Below are 25,434 nucleotides of genomic sequence, written 5' to 3'. Positions count from 1 at the left end.
TCTCTTGACTTCCAAAAAGTAGTTATAATTCCTAGGGCAAGCAGTTTCTAAAGGATATGTTTTTGTAATATAATTGTCCAAATTTTTACTGGGAATTATTTTCTATATGTCTCTGTATTATAAATTCATTGAACCCACATATAAGTAGATTGAGTTAATTCAGACACCTACACCGTATTAAACAATAAAGTTTTTTGTTTATAATAAAGGTACCAAATTTTGTTTAGATTTTGGGATCTAACAACTTTTGTTAGGTTACCCCTAAGCATATTTAATTACTTAATCAACTTTTGTTAGGTTACCCCTAAACATATTTAATTAAGCATATTTAATAGGAATGTGCTATTCCTCCATTGAAAGATTGAGGGGTTTTTTTTCCCTGTCTTTGAACGAGGCCTACCTTGGTAACTTGCTTGATCAATGAATTGAGCAGATTCTAGGATGGACTTCTTGGTGGACTTTCAGATTGCTGACTGGAGAGATGGCATTGCAATTACTAAGATTCACATCAGTGAATTGAGATGGGGTACAGGTGAAAAATATACATTGGCTTATGTAATTATCTAGGTTGTGAGAGATAGAGAGAGCAATGGTAATTATTGCAGTATGAAGTTGATTGTTGTTTAAACGCCACTAACATCCTAAAGGATGAAAATAAATAACAGACTCAGGCCAGATAATTTCCAATTCATGAAATGATGTCAAAGTCAGATAGGCAGCATGTAAAAAGATCCTCATCTCCTACAGTCAGAGACCAGACTGTGTATAAACTCCACGCAACAACTTGACAGAGGGAAATAGAATAAGAAAGAAGCTGAATTCATATCCTCTGCAAGTTTCCTGTACAGAAGTCAGGACTCTGATAAGGAAGGAGTTGGACACTGAGAATTGTGATTAAGATATCTGCGTGGATGTGTTTGAGATATTCCAGCTCCCAAAAAGCTTGTGACCCTACAGAAGTGACCTTTTCCCCCTTGCTGGAAGAGACCAGCCTTCCTTTGCCAGAGAACATAAAGAGGGCTCCGTGAGAGAGGCTCAAGATAGTAAGTGCTTTTTTCAAAATCTTGTCTCACCTCTCTTCTTAGATTTTAAACATAAACCAGGGGCAAGGTTTAGAATGGTATGGTCTAATGACTAAGGAGAATTGGCCTATTATTCACCAAAAGAGTTCTAGGACTTGCCTAATAAGTACCAACCAGAACTGGAAAACATGCAGTATACATCTTGAATGCGATGTGCTTAGGATAGGAGGAATATAAAGTTGAATGAGGAAGAATTTTCTGATGTAGAACTCCAGTGACTCAAAATTACCTTGTAGGCAAGACACCAGAAGCAGATCCTAATGCACTGTTGGGATGGCACCTTGAACCTTGGAAAAACTGACAGCCTACAGTAAGTGAGGTAGAGATTCCATTATTTCCATGTGAGAGTGTCAAAGAAGGGGCCCAAAGGCTCAGAGATGTGAAGATGCTTGAAAGGATTTATAAGTGAATATATATGATGATGATGATGATGCTATCAGGTATCCATCAAAGAAGATATCAGGCGACTGTGTTCCCTGAAAGGATACTTCTTCCATTGAAACAATAAAGAAAAAGCACTAGTAAGGGAGATTCCTGGGGGGACACCTGGGTGGCCCAATCGGTTAAGCACCTTACTCTTGATTTCAGCTCAGGTCATGATCTCAGGATTGTGAGACTGAGCACCCCCACTCATGGAACTCCATCCTTAGCACAGTCTTCTTGAGATTCTATCCCTTCCCCACCCCTACCCCTCCCAACTCGTGCGCTCTCTCTCTCTTTCTCTCTCTTTCTCCTCTCTCTCTCTCTCTCTCTCAAATAAATAAATAAATAAATAAATAAATAAATAAATAAAATCTTTTTTAAAAGTTTTAAAACCTGGTGGTATGATATATTGTTATGCATCTAGGCTTCCTAGACTCAAGGAGGATTGATAGGATTCCAGAACACTTGAATATAGAAATTAATGCCACCATCAAAGACATAGAGGATGCAACAGAAGTAATCGTATTATCTTGATTTAATTCAGGAGTCTGGCCTATCCAAAAATTGAATGGTTCTTAGAGAGTATCTGTAGACTGCTTAAAATTCAACCAAGTAGTAGCAACTCTATACTTCACATGGAAATATATACAAGGTCTCCCATACATGGTATGCAATCAATGATTTGGAAAATGTATTCTTTTCTATTGTGATAAGAATGGAGGGTGAAAAATAGTTTATGTTCATGTGAGATGAACAAAATTAACTTAAAATTTTCCCTCAAGGCTGTGCTAACACTCCTGCCCTCCTCAATATAGTCTGCAGGTATGTGGCCTCCTAAGATATATGCCCTCCTACCCACTACACTTAGTGGATCATAACTGCAATTTCTACAACTTTGGTAGCATCATACTGATAGAGCAGATCTCACAAGCAGTTGCTGGACCATTGGGGGCCTTGGTAAAACACCTGGGCTCCAGAGGGTGGGAAGCACAACACAAGCACAAACACCTATTAAGATTCAGGAACTCAAAATGCTGGGTGAGTTTTTACAGATCCAGTGATTAGAAACATGCTACAATATACTATCCAAAGTGAAATTCGTGAAGAAAAGAATCAGAGGGTCCTACTAGGCCTCTTTAGGTTTTGGAGGCAACATATTCCACACAGCTAAGAAAATTTCTCCAGCCCAGAGACCACATGGCACAGAAGGCTGGAGTCAGTAAGTGGAATGCAGAACAGGAGAGGCTCTGCAGCAGGTCCAGGAACACTATTAGCAGAAAATAAAAGTGTACATGGCCAAATAGGAGCTTCACCATCATTGTAAATTAAAAATATTCCATCTAGGGATCCCTGGGTGGCGCAGCGGTTTAGCGCCTGCCTTTGGCCCAGGGCGCGATCCTGGAGACTCGGGATCAAATCCCACGTCCGGCTCTCGGTGCATGGAGCCTGCTTCTCCCTCTGCCTGTGTCTCTGCCTCTTTCTCTCTCTCTGTCTCTCTCTCTGTACTATCATAAATAATAAAAAAATATATTCCATCTACATTGAAAGGCACTGCATTGGTATTTTAATTTCCTTTCACTAACTTGACCAATAATGATAGTGAATCTTTTTCCATACACTTTTGGCCTATGGGTCCCCATTTCTGTGAATTATCTGTTCATTTGTTTGCCCATTTATCTGTTTTCTTTTTCTTTGAATTTTAAAGAGTTTTTTAATTACCAGCAATTACTACCTCATTGTTTGGCACATGTACACAAGCACTTTCTTTTGTTTTATTATTCTCTTGTAATATCGTTTGTGGTACCCTGAATTTTCAATTACAGCTTTTGGTTTTCTAGTCTGGATTAAATAGTATTCAAATATCCATGATTGTACAAATATTCACCTCAGTTTTCTTCAAGTATATATCACATTTATATTCTCAACCTATATTATTTTGAAATATAATATGTTATTTTGAAACTCTCTATATTATTTTGAAACTCTTGCCATGTCACAGAAAACAAGATGGCGTAGAAAAATATTTAAGAACTATGTTATTTTTCAAGTCATCCAAGAACTGGCAGAGCATAGACAGACATGCAACTTCTGACTTTCACTTCAATGAACTTTTTCCTACATGGTTTGTACCAACATCTATGGCACAACACAACAGTTTTATTTTGCCAAAACCATTATGGAATTTTTCATTTCAAACTTCTTCCTGAATGCATTTTTCACCTCCTTGTTCCTCAGACTGTAGATGAGGGGGTTCAACATGGGGATTACCACAGTATAAAATAGAGAAATCACTTTATTGATATCCAGGGAGGGACTGGAGCCAGGCTGAACATAGATAAAGAAAAGTGTCCCATACAGCACAGAGACAACAGCCAGGTGAGAAGAGCAGGTAGAGAAAGCTTTCTGCCTCCCATCAGCAGTCTGGATCTTCAAGATGGCCACCAGGATACAAACATAGGAGACCATGATGATCAGGCCACTGAGCATTCCTATAGATCCTGCCATGATGAACAACACTAATTTATTGATCCAGGTGTCTGCACATGCTAGGGAAAGCAGTGGAGAAATGTCACAGAAGAAGTGATTGATGACATTTGGACCACAGAAGGGTAAGCGAAATGTGAGAATTGTATGAGTCATTGTGCTTATAAGAGCCATGGAATAAGGCCCTACCACCAGCTGCACACAGACCCTCTGGGACATAATGAGTGTATACAGCAAGGGCTTACAGATGGCCATATACCGATCATATGCCATGGAAGCCAGGAGAAAACATTCAGTTGCCACAAAAAGGCCAAAGAACCACATCTGTGCAGCACAACCCATGAAAGAGATGTCTTTTTTCTCTGCAAAGATATCACACAGCATCTTGGGGGCAATGGAAGAAGAGGAACAGAGATCAACAAAGGACAAGTGGCTGAGAAAAAAGTACATAGGCGTGTGGAATCTGGGATCAGTCCATATGAGAATGATCATCCCTATGTTACCCTCCAGGGTGACAAGATAGACGAAGAGAAGCATGACAAAGAGGACAATCTGTTGATGGAGATGATCTGTGAGGCCCAAGAAAAGAAATTCAGTCACTCCTGTCTGATTCTTCTCTTCCATTGGTCAGTTTTAATCTGTTGCAAGAAGGAAAAGCAATTTATATACTTAAAAAATCAGTCGTCAACAGTTACAAATAATACTTTAAGCCAATAACGTATTATCTTAAACAGATTTGTAATAGACAAGTATTGAATTATTGTTGAACTTGAAGATAGTATGTCCATGTACTAGGTCTAGGAATTGTGTGTAGATATTGTATAAATTTGGACAATTCACCCTTGATCTCTTTAGATTCAGTACCCTCCCCTCTCCTATAAAAAGAGGAGTCCAACTATATTGTCTGAAAGTTTTGCAAATCAGAAAATTGCATTTAAAATAGGAATTAGTCCCCACATTTCATCTTACTGTGTTATGGGATAATAAAACTCACTTAGGAAGACCTTTACTGGGAGTACTGCAAAATCTCACCAATGTGATATTCAGATCCTTACATTAGACATCTGGGAAAGACTAAGCAGAGAAGTTCCTGTTCTCATTGAAGGATCAGTACCATTCTAATATTATAAAGACACAATCATAGATGTGTCTATCAGTCTAATCTCTACTTGCACTGATAACACAATGTGGAAATGATAACATACACAATCAGTGAAGCAATTACTGATATAAGAGAACATGATGTTACGGAAGAAATGGAGAGGTCTTGTCAGTAAAAACAAGTGATCTGGCAAATTTTGGACAGTAAAACGGAAATGCCATGACAATTGTATAGAAAATTAAGCGTCTGTTTGCACCAAAATAACATGTTATTATTTTATGTGATTCCCTAAACATTGTATAAACTTCTTTTAAGGCACTTATCCTGATACTTGTTAGGCAATATCAATTATAGAAATATGAAAAATATCAAATGCAGAATGCTTCACGCAGGAGAAAGAAAATGTTACTTTTTGTCTCATTAGTTCGGGAAGAAGAAATCAAATGGTTTCAAAGGAGACAATCACTATGGAGAAAATGTATATGAAAAAGATCTGATTTTAAATAACGTTTATTATCACTTCAATTAATGTCCTCTTTAAATAAAACAAAAGCAATTTACTATTCATACAATAATTATTTGCGGAACTTGATGTATGATACAGTGACTGTATCTATTCGATTCTTTTATCATTATCATAATTATTTGCTCAATGCTATGTAAGGTATGTTTTCAGTAATCACAGGGACAATTCTAGATTTATGTTAGGTGCGTCAGCCATGACATAAATGAAAACATTTATGCCAGTCCAAATATACTAATATAGGTATGTGAAGATTAGGTGGTAGCAGAGACAGGCTGCTTCTAGTTTTGGACCAACCTTCCTACCTTCCTACTTTCTCTCTTTCTCTCTTTCTCTCTTTCTCTCTTTCTCTCTCTCTCTCTTTCTCTCTTTCTTTCTTTCTTTCTATCTTTCTTTCTTTCTTTCTTCTTTCCTTTCTTTCTCCTTTCTTTCTCTCTTCCTCTCCTCTCTCTCTTTTCTTCTTTTTTATTTGATTATAAGCCATTTTGAGTCTTCTATAAGACAGGGAGGATAATTTCTATGCCCCTTTCATATCTACATTCTGTGACCTTAGAAATCTTTATTGACATTGAGTATCTCTATACTACACAAAAATACATAGAAAATTCAGTTTTTAAAAGTCACACCAAATCAATTGTTTTATCTCCTGAGAATGTGAACAGAATGCCCAAGTCTACTCTCTTCTGAGAGCCTGAGCTAGGAATGTTATTTTCCTGACATTTAAACTCATCCTGATATTGCTCCACCAAATTTCAAAAACTTCATATTTTCCAAAATACAATGTACTCACTTCTTTAAGGATATCCTTCATGTAGCATTCTCAAGTGCTTCCAAAGAAATGATCATTTTCTAGAAGAATGGAACACTCAGTTTCCTTCATGGTGGTAACCTCTTCCAAGAGGCATGACCTTTAAATACTCGGTGAAGAAGACAAATCTCCATCTTGAAGAGCCCAGCAGTGAAGAAATAATGTTTGGCCTGCACATGAATATACACATATTGCACAGAACAAGGGGACATGTTCTCAGGAGTTTTCAATAGTTTAGAGCCAGGTCCCCAAAGAACTAAAACCTCAAGAGTTTATTCCTAAAGGGATAAAATTAAAATAATCTCAGTGGCACTTGGACCAAGTATGATTTCCTAATTGTGTCTTTTCTCAAAGAGAGGATTCCTAAGAAAACATGAGAGTTTTGCCCCCACTTTTGGGTGCCTCTTGCCAAAAAGACCCTTCTTTTCTATCAGTCGGGAGTGATCCATTGAACACCAGAACCAGTTTGGAGGAAGTAGTTTGCTGCCTGGATTCTGGACACATCACCTGATGTTAATGTCAATTCCACAGCTTTACAACTTGTGTCACTTTGAGCACATTTTCAAGTCCCTCTGTGCCTCATACTCCTCATCTCTAAACTAAAGAAGACAACAGTGTCTAGTTCACAGAGATCTTGGAAGGATCTAATGAAGTGATACATTTAAAGTATTTAATGAGTGTCCAACACAGAATCAGTGCTCATTAATACTGTGTATTTTGTTAAGGATTTATAGCATAATTAGGGACACAATCCTTGGACATTAAAATAAAACAGTAGATTTTTTAATTCTCTAGGCAAAATAAAACACAGTCACTGAACTCCAGAGAAAGGACAGATCACTATAAAACGGGAATAGAGGAGAAAATACTCAAGGAAGGAATTACTCTAGAAAGATAAATAAATTTTAGATAGACTGAAGTTAAAGGAAAGGTATTCCAGGCAGTACTAATGAGATCCACAGAAGCAGGAACAGAAGCACAGAGGTTGTTCGGGATGGGAGGGTCACACAAGAGAGAAGCAAGGGTAGCATCTGATGACATAGATTTAACTGTTGTAATCACTACCTTCTCTGAGACCTTGTTGTTGAAAGAGGAGTTGATATCCCCTTCTATTCAACCCCGATAACGTTTTATCAGTAGTTCATTTTTAATTTTCTATCTCAGAAGGTTGTCAATAATTGGCATTGGGTAAGTATTTGTTGAATTACTGGAAAATAACTCCTCCCAAAATTTATAGTACATAATGGTGTATATTTAGCAATTAAATTTATGTTATATACACTTGATTAAGGATGGCAGGAAAATTCTTCTTAAAGCCAATTAAAAATAATAAGACAACAAAAACAGATTTTTTGACATTTTATTAAACCTAAAACACGAAAGGAAAATAATGAGAAAAATCATTCTATTAACAAAAAAAAATTATAGAAAACTCTTTAATACATTTTTAAATTTTAAAATATTCATTATGTGGAACAACAACATTGAAAAAAAGGAAAAAGATTATATCACATAATGGGAAGTAAACTGGCTAATCTCAGGAAAGAAATTATATGAAAGAAATTATATGAAAATTGTCAGCACATGAAACAAAACAAAATTGCTCCTTAAAGATAAGATAACAAATTCATGGATAGAAACTTAGGTGCAGTAAAGTTTCAATATTCCAACAGAAGAATTAAAACATGATGAAAAGACCAAATATTGAAAGGAGGAAAGATAAGTATAAATAAACAAAAACTTAGCTTTTTTATCAGAAAGTAAAGAATGCTATCTAAATTTGATAATAAATAGATAAATCCGTTAGCTGGAGTTATGGGAATAATTGTCAAAAGATCTAAAAACAAACACAGTTAAGACAAGTATCTTTGTAAATGTGTCTGTTCTAGGAAATTGTCATCAAGTTTTTCTAAATTTCTGATTTTTTTAAACATGTGCCTTATTGTTTAACAAAAAATTATTTAATAAAAATAAGTTAATCTCAAAAAATTGCTCCTTAAAGCAATCATGGAAGATGTTTGAGAAGAATAAAAAGATAAAATTTAAAAATAAACCACAACTTCAAAATGTTTATAAGAAAGATGATTACTAAAGAATAAAGGAAGATCCAACATGTAAATTGGTATCCCTGAAGAGATATGTCATATGTAAAACATTTACTAAAACATATGATCTATATTTAAGAAGTAAAAGCACACAATATGTCTTAATGAAAAAACATAAAATTCTGGTTAAGGCATTGGAGTTCTCTTTTTTGTCCTTCATTGAAGAGGGTAAGAATCTAATCATTCTCAAAATGTTCCCCAATTTCATTTCACCTTACATTCATTAAAGTGAACACTCTTATAGATGGGCCTAAGATTAGAAAGCTGTGAGGATTATAAGAAATGGTGATATGACAATAGTAATATACTCAATAGTGATATTAATATGACTAATAATAATATGACAATATAATTAGCACGAACATGAAATAAAAGAAGACAGTTTTACAGGTTCCCTTGTCTACCAATCTCCTCTTCTCAGAGAAGAGAGTTATTAAATATTGATCGAATGCAAAAAATACAGTATTTTATATGTAAGTATATTCTAAGACATAGAAAATTTGTTGCTCGGAGCATTAAGAATGATAACATAATCTATCAAAATCAGCTGATGGAAGGAATATAAGAAATATAAATAAAGGAAAACTCTAACATTAATTAATATTAACATCTTTTACACTGATGTAATTTTAAAGCAATAATTCAAGAAATAGTTTAATATACATAATTCTAAAGGTTAACATCAGGGATTATAAAAATAAATTATACCACTTCCAGATTATCAGAAGAAAAACATATACATTACACATGCCTCAAAACATAAAAAGTCATACTATAAAGCAAAATATTTTTAAAAGGAATATTAAAAGTCGAAAGCTTTAAGAATGGGATGGCACAGCTAACACAAAACCTATTTATTTTGCATCATAAGTTAAAATAGCAAAATATTGGAAATAAGTTTTTAATCAATATTTGACAGATTAAATGATTTTTAAGTGAGTTAGAGCTATGTGTTTTGAAGTGACACAATTACATATAAAATATTCAACTTTAAAAATCTAGGAGCAAAATCACATGATAATCACAGAAAAAAAATTTCACAAAATACAACATCCTTTTAAAATAAAACCGCTTAACAGACTGGATATAGAAGGAATATACATCAACATAATGAAGCCCATAGATGAAAAACCCACAGCTAACATTATATTCAATAAAGAAATATGGAAAAATTTCCTCTAAGATCAGAAACAAGACAACATTGCTCATTCCCACCGCTCTTATTCAACATAGTACTGGAAGTCTTACCTATAGCAATTAGACAAGACAAAGAAATAAAAGGCATCCAAATTGGAAGGAAGAGAAAAAAAAAATTGGAAGGAAGAACTAAAATTGTCATGTCACTGTTTGCTGACTAAATGCTTTTACAAATAAAAAATCTCCTAGAGTTCATCGAAAAATGGTAAGAACTAATCAACAATTCAGTAAAGTGGCGGGTTACAAAAGCAATATACAGAAATCAGTTAGTTGCATTCCTTTATACTAATGATGAAACATCTGAAAAAGAAATAAAGAAAAATATACCATTTACAATAGCACCAAAAACAATGAAATATTTAGGAATTAAACTAACCAAAAAAGTGAAAGATGTGTACAATAAAAAACACAAGACTGCTGAAAGAAATCAAAGCAAACACAAACAGAAAAACATTCTATGTTCATGGATCAAAAGAATACTGTTAACCTAATTATGGATGCAACCCAAGTGTCCATTTATAGATGAATGGATAAAGATGTGAGATAGATTATAGATAGATAGATAGATGATGATGATAGATGATAGATGATAGATAGATAGAATGGAATATTATTCAGCCATTAAAAGGAATGAAATCTTGCCATTTGCAACAACATGGATGGATCTAGAGAGTATAACGTTAAGTGAAATAAGCCAGTCAGAGAAAGACAAATATCATATGATTTCACTTATATGTGTAATTTAAGAAATGAAACAAATGAATCAAGAAAAAAACAGATAGAGACAAGTTAAAAATAAAAAACAGACTCTTAATTATAAAGAACAAACAGATGGTTACCAGACGGGATCTGGGTGGAGGAATGGGTGAAATAGGAAAAGTTAATTAAAAGCACACTTATCTTGATGAGCACTGAGTAGTATGTGGAATTGTTGAATCACTACACTGTACACCTGAAAGAAACTAACATAACACTGTATGTTAACTACACTGGAATTAAAATAAAACCTTGGTAAAAATAAATAAATAAACTTTTTAAATGGGCAGAACAACTAAATAGACATTTTTCCAGAGAGGACAACAAAATGGCCAACAGGCAAATGAAAAAATGCTCAATATCACTAAGTGTCAGGAAAATAAAAATAAAAACCACACGAAAATACCACCTCACACCTGTTAGAATGACTATCATCAAGAAGACAAGAAACAAGAGGTGCTGGTAAAGATGTAGAGAAAAGGAAACCTTTATACATTGTTGGTGGGAATGTAAATTGGTCCAACTGCTATGGAGGCCACTATGGAGGCTCTTCCCTAAATTAAAAATAGATCTCCCTTACAATCCAGCAATTCCACTTCTGTGTATACACCTCAGGGGATGAAAACAGAATTTTGAGATTATCTGTACTCCCTTGTTTATTGCGGAATTATTCACAATAGCTAAGATATATGTAGAAACACCTAAATGCCCACCAATAGATAAATAATTAAAAAAAAAAAAAAGATGTGTGACTGAGTGGCTCATTTAGTTTAGTGGCTAACTCTTGATTTCCACTCAGGTCACGACCTCAGGATTGTAGGATCGAGCCCAGCATCAGGCTCTGTGCTCAGTAAGGAGTCTGCTTGAGGATTCTCTCTTTCTCTCGTTCTGCCCCTATCCCTGCTCACACTCCCTCTCTTTAAATAAGTAAATAAATAAATTTCTTTTTTTTAATGTGGTATATATACACAATGAAGTATTATTCAGCCATGAGAAAAGAGAATATCCTGCCATTTGCAACAACATGGATGGGCTACTATTTTACCCATGCACATGAATATAGATAACAACGCTATCCTATAATTATGTAATATGATAAACAACGCTGCAATGACAGCCATATTACAATGTATAAATGTATCATATTAACACATTGTACATCTTAAATTCATACAATTCAGTCAGATTCATTCAATAAAAATAAATAAATAAATAAGCCAAGAGTAGAGATGTATATAAGGTAAGCTTTTCTTTTTTTACATTATTTATAAAAGTGCATATATATATATATATATAGAGAGAGAGAGAGAGAGAAATAAGCATGCTTTTAAGTGCAGAGAAAAATCTCTTGATAAGAAATCTCTTCATAGGAACCTTTTTGGCGTGAATGAGAAATTTACCTTTATTTATATTATCATTATGCAATATAAATTTTGCAATACTTATGATCATACTTTATAAGTGGAAAATAACAAACCTTAGAAATTATATGGGGAGGAATACATAATCAAAAAAAGGACACTCATATTTTTATTAATTTTTTTAAATAATATGAAAGTATATATGGCATGCATGATCTAAGGAATCACATGCAAAGCTACTATTTTATCCATGTCTTTATCGCTATACCTTGTAATTTCACTTTCTTCCTAAAGTTGCCCAAAAATAAACATAACATGTAAACCACCAGCTATAAAGCAAAGAATTTACTTCTTTAGAAAAGTTTTTTTAAAATGTACGTGTATATTCCAACATGAATAATGCAAGTGTTGGTAGAGATGGTCCTAGCTTGACATGGCTTCTCACTGTTGATGTCCTACCTTATCCCACCATCTTCTTTATGCACTACTGCTGCATAATAATCCCTTTTGTGGCCACCATTTAATCCCTGGGTTAGAGCCAAGAGGTAAAATTATAAAGCTGATACTGCTACTTTGATATATAAAATATACCTTATCCTAACATTACCAGCTATTTACTTGAGTCATATTTTTAGTTTCTCCTGATCTAGAAACAGTAATTTAAAATAAGCCTGAGCCACTTACTCATTGGGCACCCCTATCACATCATGAGACTACCTCTCCAATTACTAGCCAGCAAGAAAGAGGTTTTAAAATCATATCTTTCTGGGCCACCTGAGTGGCTCAGTGGTTGAGTGTCTGCCTTCAGGTCAGGTCATGATCCCGGGGTCCTGGGAACGAGTCCCTCATCAGGCTCCCCACATGGAGCCTGCTTCTCCCTCTGCCTCTGTCTCTGCCTCTCTCTGTGTGTTTCTCATGAATAAATAAATAAAATATTTTAAAATCAATCAATCAATCAATCATATCTTCCTTAAACTTCAGGCACTTCAGAAAGTGTAGTGTGTACACTGCTTCCATCTGTCACACTGTGTAGGGTGGCGGACTCTATTGTGCTCCCACCCTTACCAGCCAACTTTCACTGCCACCACTTGCATATCTTTACCTGATGATTTCTCTTTCTACTACTTTTCTACTACTCAGCAAGTAAGAAGTGCCTCCCTTCCCTTGCAAAGAATTAACATCCCCTGAGAGCAGTTTTCAACCAGACTACTACAAGTGGAAGTGACTGAGTTAAAAATACACTTGGACTTCTGAGATGTTGCCTGGCTGGTTGTTCAGGTATCTGGAGGATGCCAAGACTGGAAGAGTAGAGACAAAGAGCTCTGGGGAAAAAGCACATGGATGGAATGTGTCAATGGATGCAGATCTGTGTGTCTTATGTCACTGCCAACAATATCACTGCAGACATCACTGACAGGTAAACAGGATGTCAACTGGCCTGTGTCTTCAGTCACCTCAGTACCAGCACAATGGACCCATGAGCAGAGCAGCCATGGTGTAGCTATATGCACAAACCCAACAGCACAAGCTCTCTCTCACGATGGCTGATGGAATAGCCATGCTGATACTGCTGAATAGCCATCTTGTCACTGAGAGACTGATTCTGGGCCATCAACTTGGTCCCATCCCTTGGGGAAACTAACCAGTCACCTGGTACTAAGTTTATTATATCAGATCCCTTCCACATTAGAGGAAAAAATACATGTTTTGATCTTACTGGAATTAAAACAAATTTCAAATACATATTTGCTCTCCAGATTATGATGCTTTGGTTATTATTAACTGACAGGTCACAGAATGTCTATATTACCATCATGGGACTCTGTCTAACAGCATCTCAGTCTAAGGGTCTTGTTTATGGTGAGAAGGGGAAATAGCATGTGACCATGAAGCCAATATGACCCCCCTTATGTCACATCATCCAGAAGTTACTGGCTGACTAAATGTTGGAATGGCCTTATGAGCAGTGTTGTAAAAACAGTTTGGAGATGATACCTAGCATAGTTAGGACACTTTGTCATGATGCTTTATATACTTTGAACCAATGGTCATTATATGACCAGTGTCGCTGAGAGCCAGAATATCAACAGTGATACTGGGACCCAAGAGATGAAAATAGAAGTAGCCCCTATCATGATAAACACAAAGAACCACTTGGGGAATTTATGTTTCCTACCACTTCAGATTTAGGACTGATAGACCTTACATTTCATTGCCTGGGGGCATTCACTGCTACCTTCCTGGCAGGCCCAAAGCCCTGGGGGAATTAACAATTCCCCAAGAGCAGCCTTCAACTTGAGAATGATGGGACTTGGTATATAAGTACCCGAGCTCCCTGGTCCCTCAGGTGGGTCAACTCCTAGGTCTGTGTTCTATACAGGCTTCCAGAGTCTCCTCAACTAGCGCAAGCTCCAGCTACCCACAGTAGTAGCCTTTTATTGGACAATCTCCTCCTTCTGTCTCAGTTTCTCATTCCTGTATTGGTGCCTCCTTCATCTTCCAGATAAATTACTCAAACTCAAATCCTTGTTTCAGGTTCTGCTTCTAAGAAACACAAACTGAGAAAGCAACCTGACCTGAGAAGCAAGAAGATAAAAATATTAAAGTATATATGGTTAGGAAGAAACAAAACATCTCTGTTTTTGTAGGGATTTGGGTTTTTTTTGTTTGTTTGTTTTGTTTGGGTTTTTTTGTTTTGTTTTGTTTGGGGGGGGGTTTGCTAGGATATTTCTTAAATCTCTTTTCACAAACAAGGATAGGTGGACTTCTTTCTCTGGACATTTAGAATAGAACTAAGCTCTCATCTGTACATGTGCCTGAGTGTATATGTATAGGTATGGTTTTAAGCATTTTAAATCTGCCTTGTAATTTGGCATTATATTTTGAGGTCTTTGTTTGTTTTAGTTGAATAATTGACATAAAATATCCTATTAGTTTTAGGTGCACATCATAGTGATTTGATATTTTTATACATTATGAAATAATCCCCCACAATAAATCTGGTTATAATCTGTCACCCTATAAAGTTATTAGAATAGTGTTGACTATATTCCCTCTGCTGTACATTACATCCCCATGGCTTATTTATTGTATAACTGGAAGTTTATACCTCTTTGTCTTTTTTACGACACCCCCTCAACCCTCCCCTCTGTGGTAATCAAGTTTGTTGATATCTGCATGTCTGTTTTCATTTTGCTGTGTTTGTTTTATTTTTTAGATTCCGCATGTAAGTGAAATCATATGGTATTTGCTTTCTCCATCTGACTTATTTCATTGAGCAAATATCCACAAGGTCCATCCATGTTGTCACACATGGCAAGATTTCATTCTTTTTTATGGCTGAGAAATATTCCGTTTTTCTGTATCCACTCATCTACTGTTAGACACTTAGATTTCTTCTATATCTCTGCTATTATAAATAGTGCTGTAATTAACATAGGGTATGTATCTTTTCAAAATGAGGTTTTCATTCTCTTTGGATAAGTACCCAGAAGTAGAACTGCTGGATTGTACAGTAGTTCTATTTTTAATTTTTGAAGACCCTCCACACTGCTTTCCATAGTGGCTGTACCAATTTACATTCCTACCAACAGTATACAGGTTTTCTCTTTTCTCCACAGCCTTGCCAACACTTATTTTTGTCCTTTTGATAATATTTTGAAAAAAAAAAAGAGATACAGTCTAAAGTAGTAACCATAGTTATATACTTGTTTGGTGGAATCACAGATCATCTCTAGACCTAAGTATTAGGTCTTAACAGTCATATTGGTATAAGGAAAGGAGAAATTGTCAGTGCAGTTAAGAATAGGAACAGATGCTTGGGTGCAATACGTGTGCTTTGGGCGGCTTACAGGAGGCTCGATGAAGCTTATGTCCCAAGCTGCATGAAGCTGGGCTCATACCTACTCAGGGTATCAGTCCTTAGAGAGTCATTTTACTGTCATCTTTGCTAGGAAGTTTCTCCTGTGCCCAGACTGGTGTCATCTCCTGGGCACTGGACTCCTTGATACTTTAGCTGGACCCCTCTTATTGCAGACATGGCAAGTACACATACTAAACCATATGATACGGCACTGTTCCAGACTACATAGAAGTCTCCAGAGCTGGATCTATATTGGAGTAAGCTCTGTATTCCCTCTCTCCCTATGCTACCTAGTGCAATTAGTAGTACCAAAAAAAAAGAAAGAAAGAAATTGCTAACATATATATTTTCAAGTGCTACCTTTAAAAGCCTTCTGGCACATTAGTGTCAGCAGAATCAGGAAGAAAAACTAAGAGTGGGCCATTGGAAAAAATTAAGGAAGTCAGGAATCAACTAATGTAAGCCTTAGTGTCCTGGCCTATAAAATAGGAATAAAAACAGTATCTGCATTATAGGATTATAACAATGATTTAAGGAGAGAATTCAGGTAAAAATCTTAGCACTTTTTGTCAAGTAACAAGTTGTCAATAAATGTTAGCTAGCTTGATAATTAATTAATTAATTAAGAAAAGAAGATACTGGGGGAAAAAAGAACTGGAAGAAATCTTGTAAAAAAATTATTAGCACTGGGGACACCTGGATGGCTCTGTCCTTAAGCATCTGCCTTCAGCTCAGGTCATGATCTCAGGGTCCTGAAATAGAGCCCTACATCTGGCTCCCTGCTTAGTGAGGAGTCTGCTTCTCCCTCTGCCCCCCGCCCCATGCACCACATGTGTGCACATGAGCTCTCTCTCAAATAAATAAATAAAACCTTTAAAAAATATATTTAGCATCATGATTAAGGGTATATGTTCTTAAATCAGAACATCCTGAAATCAAATCCCACCTCTGTCATTTATCAAGTCATTCGCTTGCTCTCTGCCAGTTTCCTCATTTTTAAGTGGATATAATTGTTTGGTCTTAATAACATAATACATCCAAAGTATTTAATAAATGTCATTTTCTAAGTTCAGTACACATTTGGTTATCATGTTTTTTTGGTTTTTTTTGGGGGGGGCGGTTATTTTTATTTTATTTTATTTTATTTTATTTTATTTGGCTGTATTGCAAATGAGGAAACCATCACCCAAAGCAACAGGGACTTGTCCAGAGTCCCAGATCAAGTTAGTATTATTGTTGGCACTGGAATCCAATTTTCTTGACTCCAACTTTATTGGTAAAAAAAAAAAAATACACACATTAAAAACCTGCTAAGCTCTCAACACAAGAGTCTAGATCTGGCCATATTAAGAATCCACAGAAGCGGCCTTCTAAACCTGGCCAATGACGAGAAAAGACCAATGGGTGGCAGTATATTCACGTAAAAGAGGTTGGTTGTCTTGATTTTTACAGTCTTTTCCAATGACTTCCCTCTCAATCTAAACTCCACCACTGATATCCTGCCTACACCACAGTGTCTCCTTTGCCTGTGTAATCTTCAGATATCCCCAATTATGAACTCAGCTACTGATTCAGAACAGCATTTCCTTCAGCAGTTTGCTCCTGAAATCCTTATTATTAATTAAATGTTTTGTTGAGGCAAAAACAGCCTTTAAGGAACTTAAGGAGGGGGTGGCAGGGCCTGGGTGGCGCCATTGGGTACGCATCTGACTCTTGGCTTGGGCTCAGGTCATGATCTCAGGGTCGAGGGATCCAGCCCCAAGTCAGGCTCTGCACTCAGCAGGGAGTCTGCTTCGGATTCTGTGCCTCTCCCTCTGCCCCTCCCAGTCTCCCCCTGCCACCTGGCACACACACTCTCTCTCTTTCTCTGTCTCTCTCTCAGATAAATAAATAAAATCTTTAAAAAATAAAAGACTAAATGGGAAAGTCTTTACTCAAGTGTATTACATGGGGCTAAGAAGCTCTGGAGTACCGTGCTTATGGCTGCTTAGCAAGATGCCACTAAATAGTCAAATTTTAATCACAAATTCTTTACCCATTTCCACATCCACCAAGCAAGCTGCAAACTAGTATGTGGCATCCCATGCACTGATATGTAGATACTCTCCAGGGAGCCTGAAGAATGAGACCCATGTGAGTTTCACTGTCTATAGAAGCTAAATACTAATGATAAAATCATAAATTGATACTCTACTTTTATCTATCATTCTCCTGTGAGCTTTGAGGGGGGGTGCTTTTCATTATCACTCTCTTGTGATATTCTTTGCCACAAGTCAGAATTCATCAACCCAATTACCCTTGAGATCCTATACTTGAAAACCTAACTAGGGGCATCCCTGGGTAGCTCAGCGGTTTAGCGCCTGCTTTTGGCCCAGGGCACGATCCTGGAGTCCTGGGATTGAGTCCCGCGTCCGGCTCCCAGCGTGGAGCTTGCTTCTCCCTCTGCCTGTGTCTCTGCCTCTCTCTCTCTCTCTCTCTCTCTCTCTCTGTCTATCATGAATAAATAAATAAAATATTTTTTAAAAAAGAAAACCTAACTAGATCCTGGACTAGAAGTGTCCAAAATTAATTTTTTTGTGAAATCTAGGATCAACCTCTTAGCTTCCTCTCATGACAGTTTAAGTTCATGGACTTAACTTTCAGGCATCAGCAAATCTTCCTTGATGAATATTCAGCTTGCTTACATGTCTACTTCTGTTTTTTCCTCTCCAGAGATAGAAATAAATGGTCACCTGGCTACTTCATAGACAATGAGGGCCATTAACATGCCATGTAGCCTCTTCCTCGGCCAGAAGAGCAGTTGAATGACATCAGAAAAAATACTGACGTCAATTGGTGAAGTATATCCTAAAAAGGAGCAAATTTGGTGTAATATTGCTTTAAGTGAAATAAATTGACAATTGGAAATCTGTTATAATCACACATCTATTTTCCAGTTCAAAGATGACTATGAATCCTCCAAGTCACAGCTCCTCTCTTCCATTTGCCAAAACAGTGAAAGGTGATTGATCTCATTAATTTCACCAAAGCACCGTCCTTCCTAGTCAAGTATATTTGTGTGATTGATTGATTGATTCATCCTTACATGAAATATTTAACTGAAGTGCACTCTAGAGATTATAGAATCCAATTTATTCCACAAATAAGGAAGCAAAGGTCCCATACATACAACATGACTCATGGTCATGTAACTATTGGGTGACAGAGTTCCAGACTGATCACAGGGGACACTGGTGCCACACTAGAAATGACCTCAGGAAGAATAATATTGAGGTTTTATTTGGGGTAAAATTGATCCCGACTTAAACAAGTGAGTGTTCACTGAACTTTTCCAGGTTCCAAAGTGGATTCATGGTCCCAGTAACCTACATGATATCATTTTAAATTTCCATGAAAGTACCTGATGCCCCACTTAACGAAAGTTTGCAAACGCCTGATCACTTGACTCACCTACAGTCTATCAGTGTCTGATATGCCATAATTAAAACAGCCTTACTCTAGTTTTACGTTTTATCCACCTGTTTGGAATGCAAATGCACCTGCAAGATATGTCACAGGTCAGTCAACCCTCAATAACTCTTTAAGTGAAAGAATTCCTTTCTCTCTAAAGAGCTATTTGTTGATTCATTGATGTCTTTGATCATGCGTTTAATGAGTACCTGCTCCTATAAGAGACTGTGCTAAGAGTTGGTGGAATTCATGGAAATGAATAACAGGATTGCTGTCTTCACAGATTTCACAGCCTATCAGGGTAAAAGGATCTAATAAGATGTGACATGTTACAGCAGTTCTGTGAAAATATGCTCTTACTGCTACAGAGGACCGAGAACTAATTTTATTTAAGGGGGGTGGGGTAGGCGAGAATTAGGAAGGCTTCTTGGAGCAATCCACAGAAGGTTTTTATGGAAGAATAGAGAAAAATATGGGGGCATTCTATAGCTAAGGGGAATGGGGGAGAAAACAGTGTGAAGAGAAGAAGAGAGAAGAAAATCAAGAATTTCGGTTACTCAAAGGCTGACTTTATCAATTGCCCATGTGACCTTGTCCATCTAAATTACCATTTGCTCTAGACATAAGCTGCAAATATATATAGACTTTTTACTGAGTCATATGCCAGAGTGATTACAAAACTAATATAAAGTATCAATTGTGCGTGGTTGGATAGTTGCAATGACTCATGACACTCCAGTATTGCAGGAAAAAGAAGGCACAGGCAAACATCAAAGAGGTCCAAGATTTCCAGACACAGATTACAGAGTGCTTCCTCAATCACATAAAATGTACTTTTGTATCTGAAGCATGAAGTACCACAATAAATTCAGGATAGCTTTGGCTCAGGAGAGCCACACTCTTCTCTAATGAGTGGGTTTATACCCCTCTGATTGCATAGCAGAAAAATTAGGCTGGTGACCAAGAGCAATAGAAGAAACCAAGAGAACATAACAGAAACTAAGTATAAAACCACGTATCTGGTTTGTTTTTTTTTTATGAGTGAAGCTAATAAACCAGTACAGATTGCCTACATCATCTCTCTTCGATCCCAGCACAGGAATATTTATCACTAGTTAGTTGATTTCATTCTGATCTGGCCAAGAGTCTGCACCTTGGCTCCAGTCTTCCCTGGAAATAAGGGTAAGATTTAACAGGTCAGCTGCTATTAATTCTGTATTTACACATGTAATCTGCACTTCCTCAGACCAGAAGAGGACAAGTTAGTAATTCAGGTCCTGACTTCAAAAACCACTATAGCATGCCATTGTTTAACCACAAGTAGAAAACTTCTTAGAAGCTCCTAAGTAAGCCAGTTGAGTTTTTGATTGAGTGAAACACAGTCAGGACTTATTGAATAATGTTAGAAATGATCCCAATGCCAAGAACCAACTGGATTTTCCAGTTTTATTGAGAAATAATTGGCATACATTGCTGGATAAGTTTAAGGTGTAGAGTATGATAGTTTCATTTATATGTACTGTAAAAGGATTAGCGCCATAGGTTCAGCTAACATCAATCTTCTCATTTAGTTAAAATATATAGAAAAGAAGGAAGATAAAAAGAAGAAAAAACTTTTCTCCTTGTGATGAGAGCTCTTGGAATTAACTCTCCTAACTGTTATATACATTGTATAGCAATGTTAGCTACAGGTACCATGTTGTTAAGAGCCAACTGTCAATTGAATCTAAACTCAATTCGGGAACACAGGGAAACAATTCTCATGCCCAATAGATTGTAGACTGAGGAATGAAACTCAAGGAGGGCCCCAGAAAGCAGAGATGAGTAAATTTCATCCCCACCCCACAGCAGCCTAGGTGCAGGCTAGAGATGCAAGTCCCTAGTTCCCTCCCAATGCAACACTGGCAGCCAGAAGGGGGATGGTCCGAATCACACAGTGATTTATACTCGCCCTCTAACAGGGAACCTCAGAGGACATGGATTAAAAATCCCAATACCATAAGGTTAGAGATGGATATCTAGTGGTTGCTTCCCTCCTTGTTCCCTTTCCTACTCATAGCAAAGAGCCTGGTCTTGGACAGAATGACTAAATTATAATTCTAATGAATTTGCTCCTGAACAAAACTATTCCCCAGCCTCAAGGTTTACGCAGGGGGGACTGTGATGCCTTCAAGCCAGGCTCCACCCAGCAACTCATCAGGGATGAATTAGCATTTCAGTAAAAGGCTAGAGGAGCAAGCCAGATATTGTACACACTCTATAGGAATGCAGAGAGATTGATCAGAATGAGAGCATCCTCAGATCTAGATTCACAACCTTCCCTTCTCAACTTCTCAGTCCAGGTACAGCACTTAGCTGCAGACTAGTTAGTGTTGTGTCCTCTTTTCCTCTCTCATGAGAAGGAAAACAAAAGTCAGAAGTGATATGAACACACACTTGCAAGAAAAGCAGAGTGGAGGATGAACTCCCCTTTCTGGGGAGCTAGGACCGGGGAATATAGATGTTATGTGAGCAGTTCATCACACAGAGGGCAAGACTTGGGACAGGAGACTATAGAAGGAGAGATGGGAAGGCAGAGAAAAGCAGGAAATTGCTCAAGTAGAAGAACCGAGGGGCACCTGGGTGGCTCAGTCAGTTAAGCGTCCGTCTTTGGCTCAAGTCATGGTCCCACGTCTAGGATTGAGCCCCACATCAGGCTCTCTGCTCAGCCGGAAGTCTGCTTCTCCTTCTCCCATGCCTCTCCCCTGGCTTGTGCTCTCTCTCTCTCTCTCTCTCCCTCAAACAAATAAAATCTTTAAAAAAAAAAAAAAGACAAAAGAAAAACTGAGTGGTTCCTGGAAGCGGTAAGTGCTAGATAATGACAGGACAGAACAGGTGAAGAGCACTCGCTTTGAATTTGAATTTGATAGGCTTTCAGTAAATGTTAAAAACACAGTTCCTTCCTTTGAAGAGCTAAAAAAAATTATTTTTTTAAAAAGAAAAAAGAAGAAAAGTGAGATGTTCACCAAAGACAAATGAATGCCTATTAACACATGAAAAATGTGTTAAAACCAAATAAATATTCAAACAGGGAGGCAGGCTCCTGGTGCCAGTAGACACCCTAAATGACTAATGTGAAATTAATCTTTGCATCAGTAGGAGAATAATGGACATTTATAGACATGAAAATCCATTGCCATATTGGGGGTTTGTCAGGATGAAGACCTACCTTAAGGTTTACAGCATCTGAAACACCGTATCTCCAAAGGGGATTGATATCTTCCGGGAGTCTTGCCCACCTTAAGATATGCAACCACCTTTAATTTTCTTGTATCACAAATTCTTAGCACACTGTCTACACAAGTGGTATCACTTAGCCAGTGAGTAAACCTAGCCATTTGTCCATAGTTTATGAAGCTTTGTTGTCTTATCTTCATTGTGGGTATGGTAACTCACTTAAGCTTTGCAAAAGCTTCTTATCTTGATGAAGTCCCAATAGTTCATTTTTGCCTTTGTTTCTCTTGCCTTCATGGATGAATCTTGCAAGAAGTTACTGTGGCCAAGTTCAAAGGGATGAACCCCTTTTTGGATGAAGGTGGGTGTAATTTTTTAAAATGGCACGATCAAGAAAGCCAGCTTCTAGTTTTGGAGGTGGGGAGTCTGAGAAAGTAGTGATTCTCAGGCTAAAAACGGGGCTGCTTAAATGAAAAGTGGAATATCAAATTTAGTTATAGCCTTACATCTCCACATACTCTCTACACAAAAGCAGAACTTAACAGAACTGTCTCAGTTAAAAAAATTACTCACCAAGTGAGAGACAAAGGTAGTGAAGGCTGAAAAGGTGGTTTTCTCGTCACAAAACGATCAATGCAGGAAACAAATGCTCCTGGGTAGAAAAGTACTTCAGGTAGGAAACTCAGGAACTTGCAAGTACACAGCCTTAGATTATAAACGGTGAAGCTACTGTAAACCTGCCCAACGTCTACCAGTAAAGGTTGGTGGGAGAATTTGCAGAAACGTTTTTTCTTGTTTAACGTAAAGTTAGTAGAAGAAAGAGTATCGACTGACTTCCCTGCCTATCAATTGTGTGTGTGTGTGTGTGTGTGTGTGTGTACCTAATTTGAAAAGCAGAAGAGGTTCTGGTGGAGAAGGTCATGGACCAAGATAAACGTTCCACACAGACAAAATCTATCTATGTGAGATGAAAATGCTTTGATACTCTAAGATACCCAAGGAAAACCAAATTCTGTGTTTAAAGCAGGTAAAGACTACCTAATTCATCTTCTCTGGGCCAATTATGCAGACCTCACTGTTAAGCTCAATTTGGTCTGCTCTGCTATGTTATTATTAAGGTTTTGCTTCCGTCCACACTCATTCCTTTGATGACCTTACCTGGTTTCGTTGTCACATGCCAATATATCCTGAATTTGTATGTCCCATTGAGACCTCTCCCCAAACACAGACTCCAAACATCTATTTTGTTTGGAGTAAATATTTCGACAAATATTCTTGGATGTTTTATAGGCATCTCAAAATTAATACATCCAAAAACGAAACTCCTAATCTTCCCCTCTTAACCTAATCCACCCCCAGCCTTCCCCTATCCTAATCATATTTCCATTTTTCTAGATACTCCAGCTAAAAATTTTGAAGTCATCCTGATTTTCCTCCTCTCCTCCTACCCCATATCCAATCCATTCACCAATGCTATTGGCTCTACTACAAAATATTTCTATATCCAATTATTTCCTACCCCCTCCCTTGCTACCACTCTCATCCCCCTATTAATAATTCTTCCACTGGAATCATTGCAACACTCTCCTAACTGGTTTTTCTGCTTCCACCTTTCCCCCTGAGTAATGAAATGGAATCTCAGCATAGAAGCCAAATGATCCTTTAAGAAAAGAAGTCAGACCAGGTCAGTCCTCTGCTCAAGATATCAGTGATTCCCATCTCACCTGAAATAAAGCCAAAAGCCTCTTCCATAATCGTAGTGCCTTATTTCTTGTGCCTCATTTGCAATTTCTTTTCTCCTGACTCATTACTTGCCAGCTTCACTGGCCTCCTTCCAGTTCCTCCAACACATATCAGAAATAGTCCCACCTTCCACCTGGAAGTCTCTTCTTCCACATATCCATGTGGTTCACTTCTTTACCTCCATCAATTTTTGGTTCAAATTTCATAAATTTGTGAGATGTCTCCTGACTATATCAACTTCGACTGTACCCCCTACACACACACACACACACACACACACACACACCCTCTCCTCCTTTCTTGCTTTGTCTGCAACAATCATCACTAGTTAAGGTACTACATATTTTGCTTAGTTATTTGACTTATTATCTGACACCCATTCTTGAATATAAGCTTCATGAAGGTGTACATTTTTTCTGTCGTTTTTCTCCTCCTAATCCTCAACTCCTACTCCCTTGTTGTTGTTGTTTTTTCCCCTAGTTCCAAGAATAGTGTCTGGCATGTCGTTAATGCTCAATAAATATTCGTTTACATTTTAATTAATCTAATTTCTCATAACACATTCACTTCACCTCCGAACTCTCAATAAATTTCCCTGGGATAGGTCAAGAGACTTCGAGATTCATAATTCCAGGTTACCTGCTCTGTGACTTGGACAATGCCTTAACTGCTCTGAATCTGTTTCCTTATCTGTAAAATAAGAACAATATATCCAGCTTTAAACTATGGGCATTTATATTAAATAAAAAAGTAAATATGAAAGAGATTAATGCATTTCAAAGTGCTCTGTAAACTTAGGGCATTGTTATGGTTGCTGAAAAGTACCATCAGTCAGTTGCCCACTTATGCTGTTGCAGGGTGCAAATTTGAGCAAAGACACATTTCCTGCCTGGAGCTTTTTATAATCTAATGCAGTCGTGCCTTAGGTTCATCTGGTTTACCCTCTCAGTCTTACTCTGGTTTATCAGAAATCCGTTTACTTCATACTGAGAAAGGAAGTTTAGACAGAGGTTTGGTTCCAGTAGGAGACTGGAATAAGTTACTGGTTCATGTACAATTCCCTGATCCTTGATCCAGCACCTGCACCAAACACTGTTTGCTCACACACCAGATAGGCAAGAAATATGACACAGACATGTGCACAGACACACGGGGGTACTGAAATGGCTCTGCCTCTCCAAAACTCCCACCTTGGACATCTCTACTATGCTCTCAAGTGGAAACAAAAATCTTTGAATATTCCCTTGCAGAATGTTTGCAGTATTATATATAACACCAGCTTGTTTACCTCTTTAATTCAGTCCGTATCCATGTAGTGGGAAATT

The 25,434-nt window shown here is 37.2% G+C and overlaps 1 protein-coding gene across 1 annotated transcript; it reads right to left on the bottom strand.

Annotated features, from left to right (window-relative positions):
* Positions 1-3,662: 3,662 nt before the first annotated feature.
* Positions 3,663-4,613, bottom strand: LOC112663150 (olfactory receptor 5G3-like). The gene has a single exon (XM_025451727.3). The coding sequence runs from the start codon at positions 4,611-4,613 to the stop codon at positions 3,663-3,665; it is 951 nt and encodes a 316-aa protein (XP_025307512.3).
* Between the last annotated feature and the right edge of the window lie 20,821 nt (positions 4,614-25,434).

The sequence above is a fragment of the Canis lupus genome, chromosome 18, assembly GCF_003254725.2.
Source record: "Canis lupus dingo isolate Sandy chromosome 18, ASM325472v2, whole genome shotgun sequence".
Lineage (NCBI taxonomy): Eukaryota > Metazoa > Chordata > Mammalia > Carnivora > Canidae > Canis > Canis lupus.
Note: the sequence above shows the minus strand (reverse complement) of the source record. Positions and strands in the feature narration are given on the sequence as shown.

Coding starts and splice junctions, on each gene's coding strand:
- LOC112663150 (XM_025451727.3), bottom strand. CDS start 4,613: ATGGAAGAGAAGAATCAGACAGGAGTGACTGAATTTCTTTTCTTGGGC.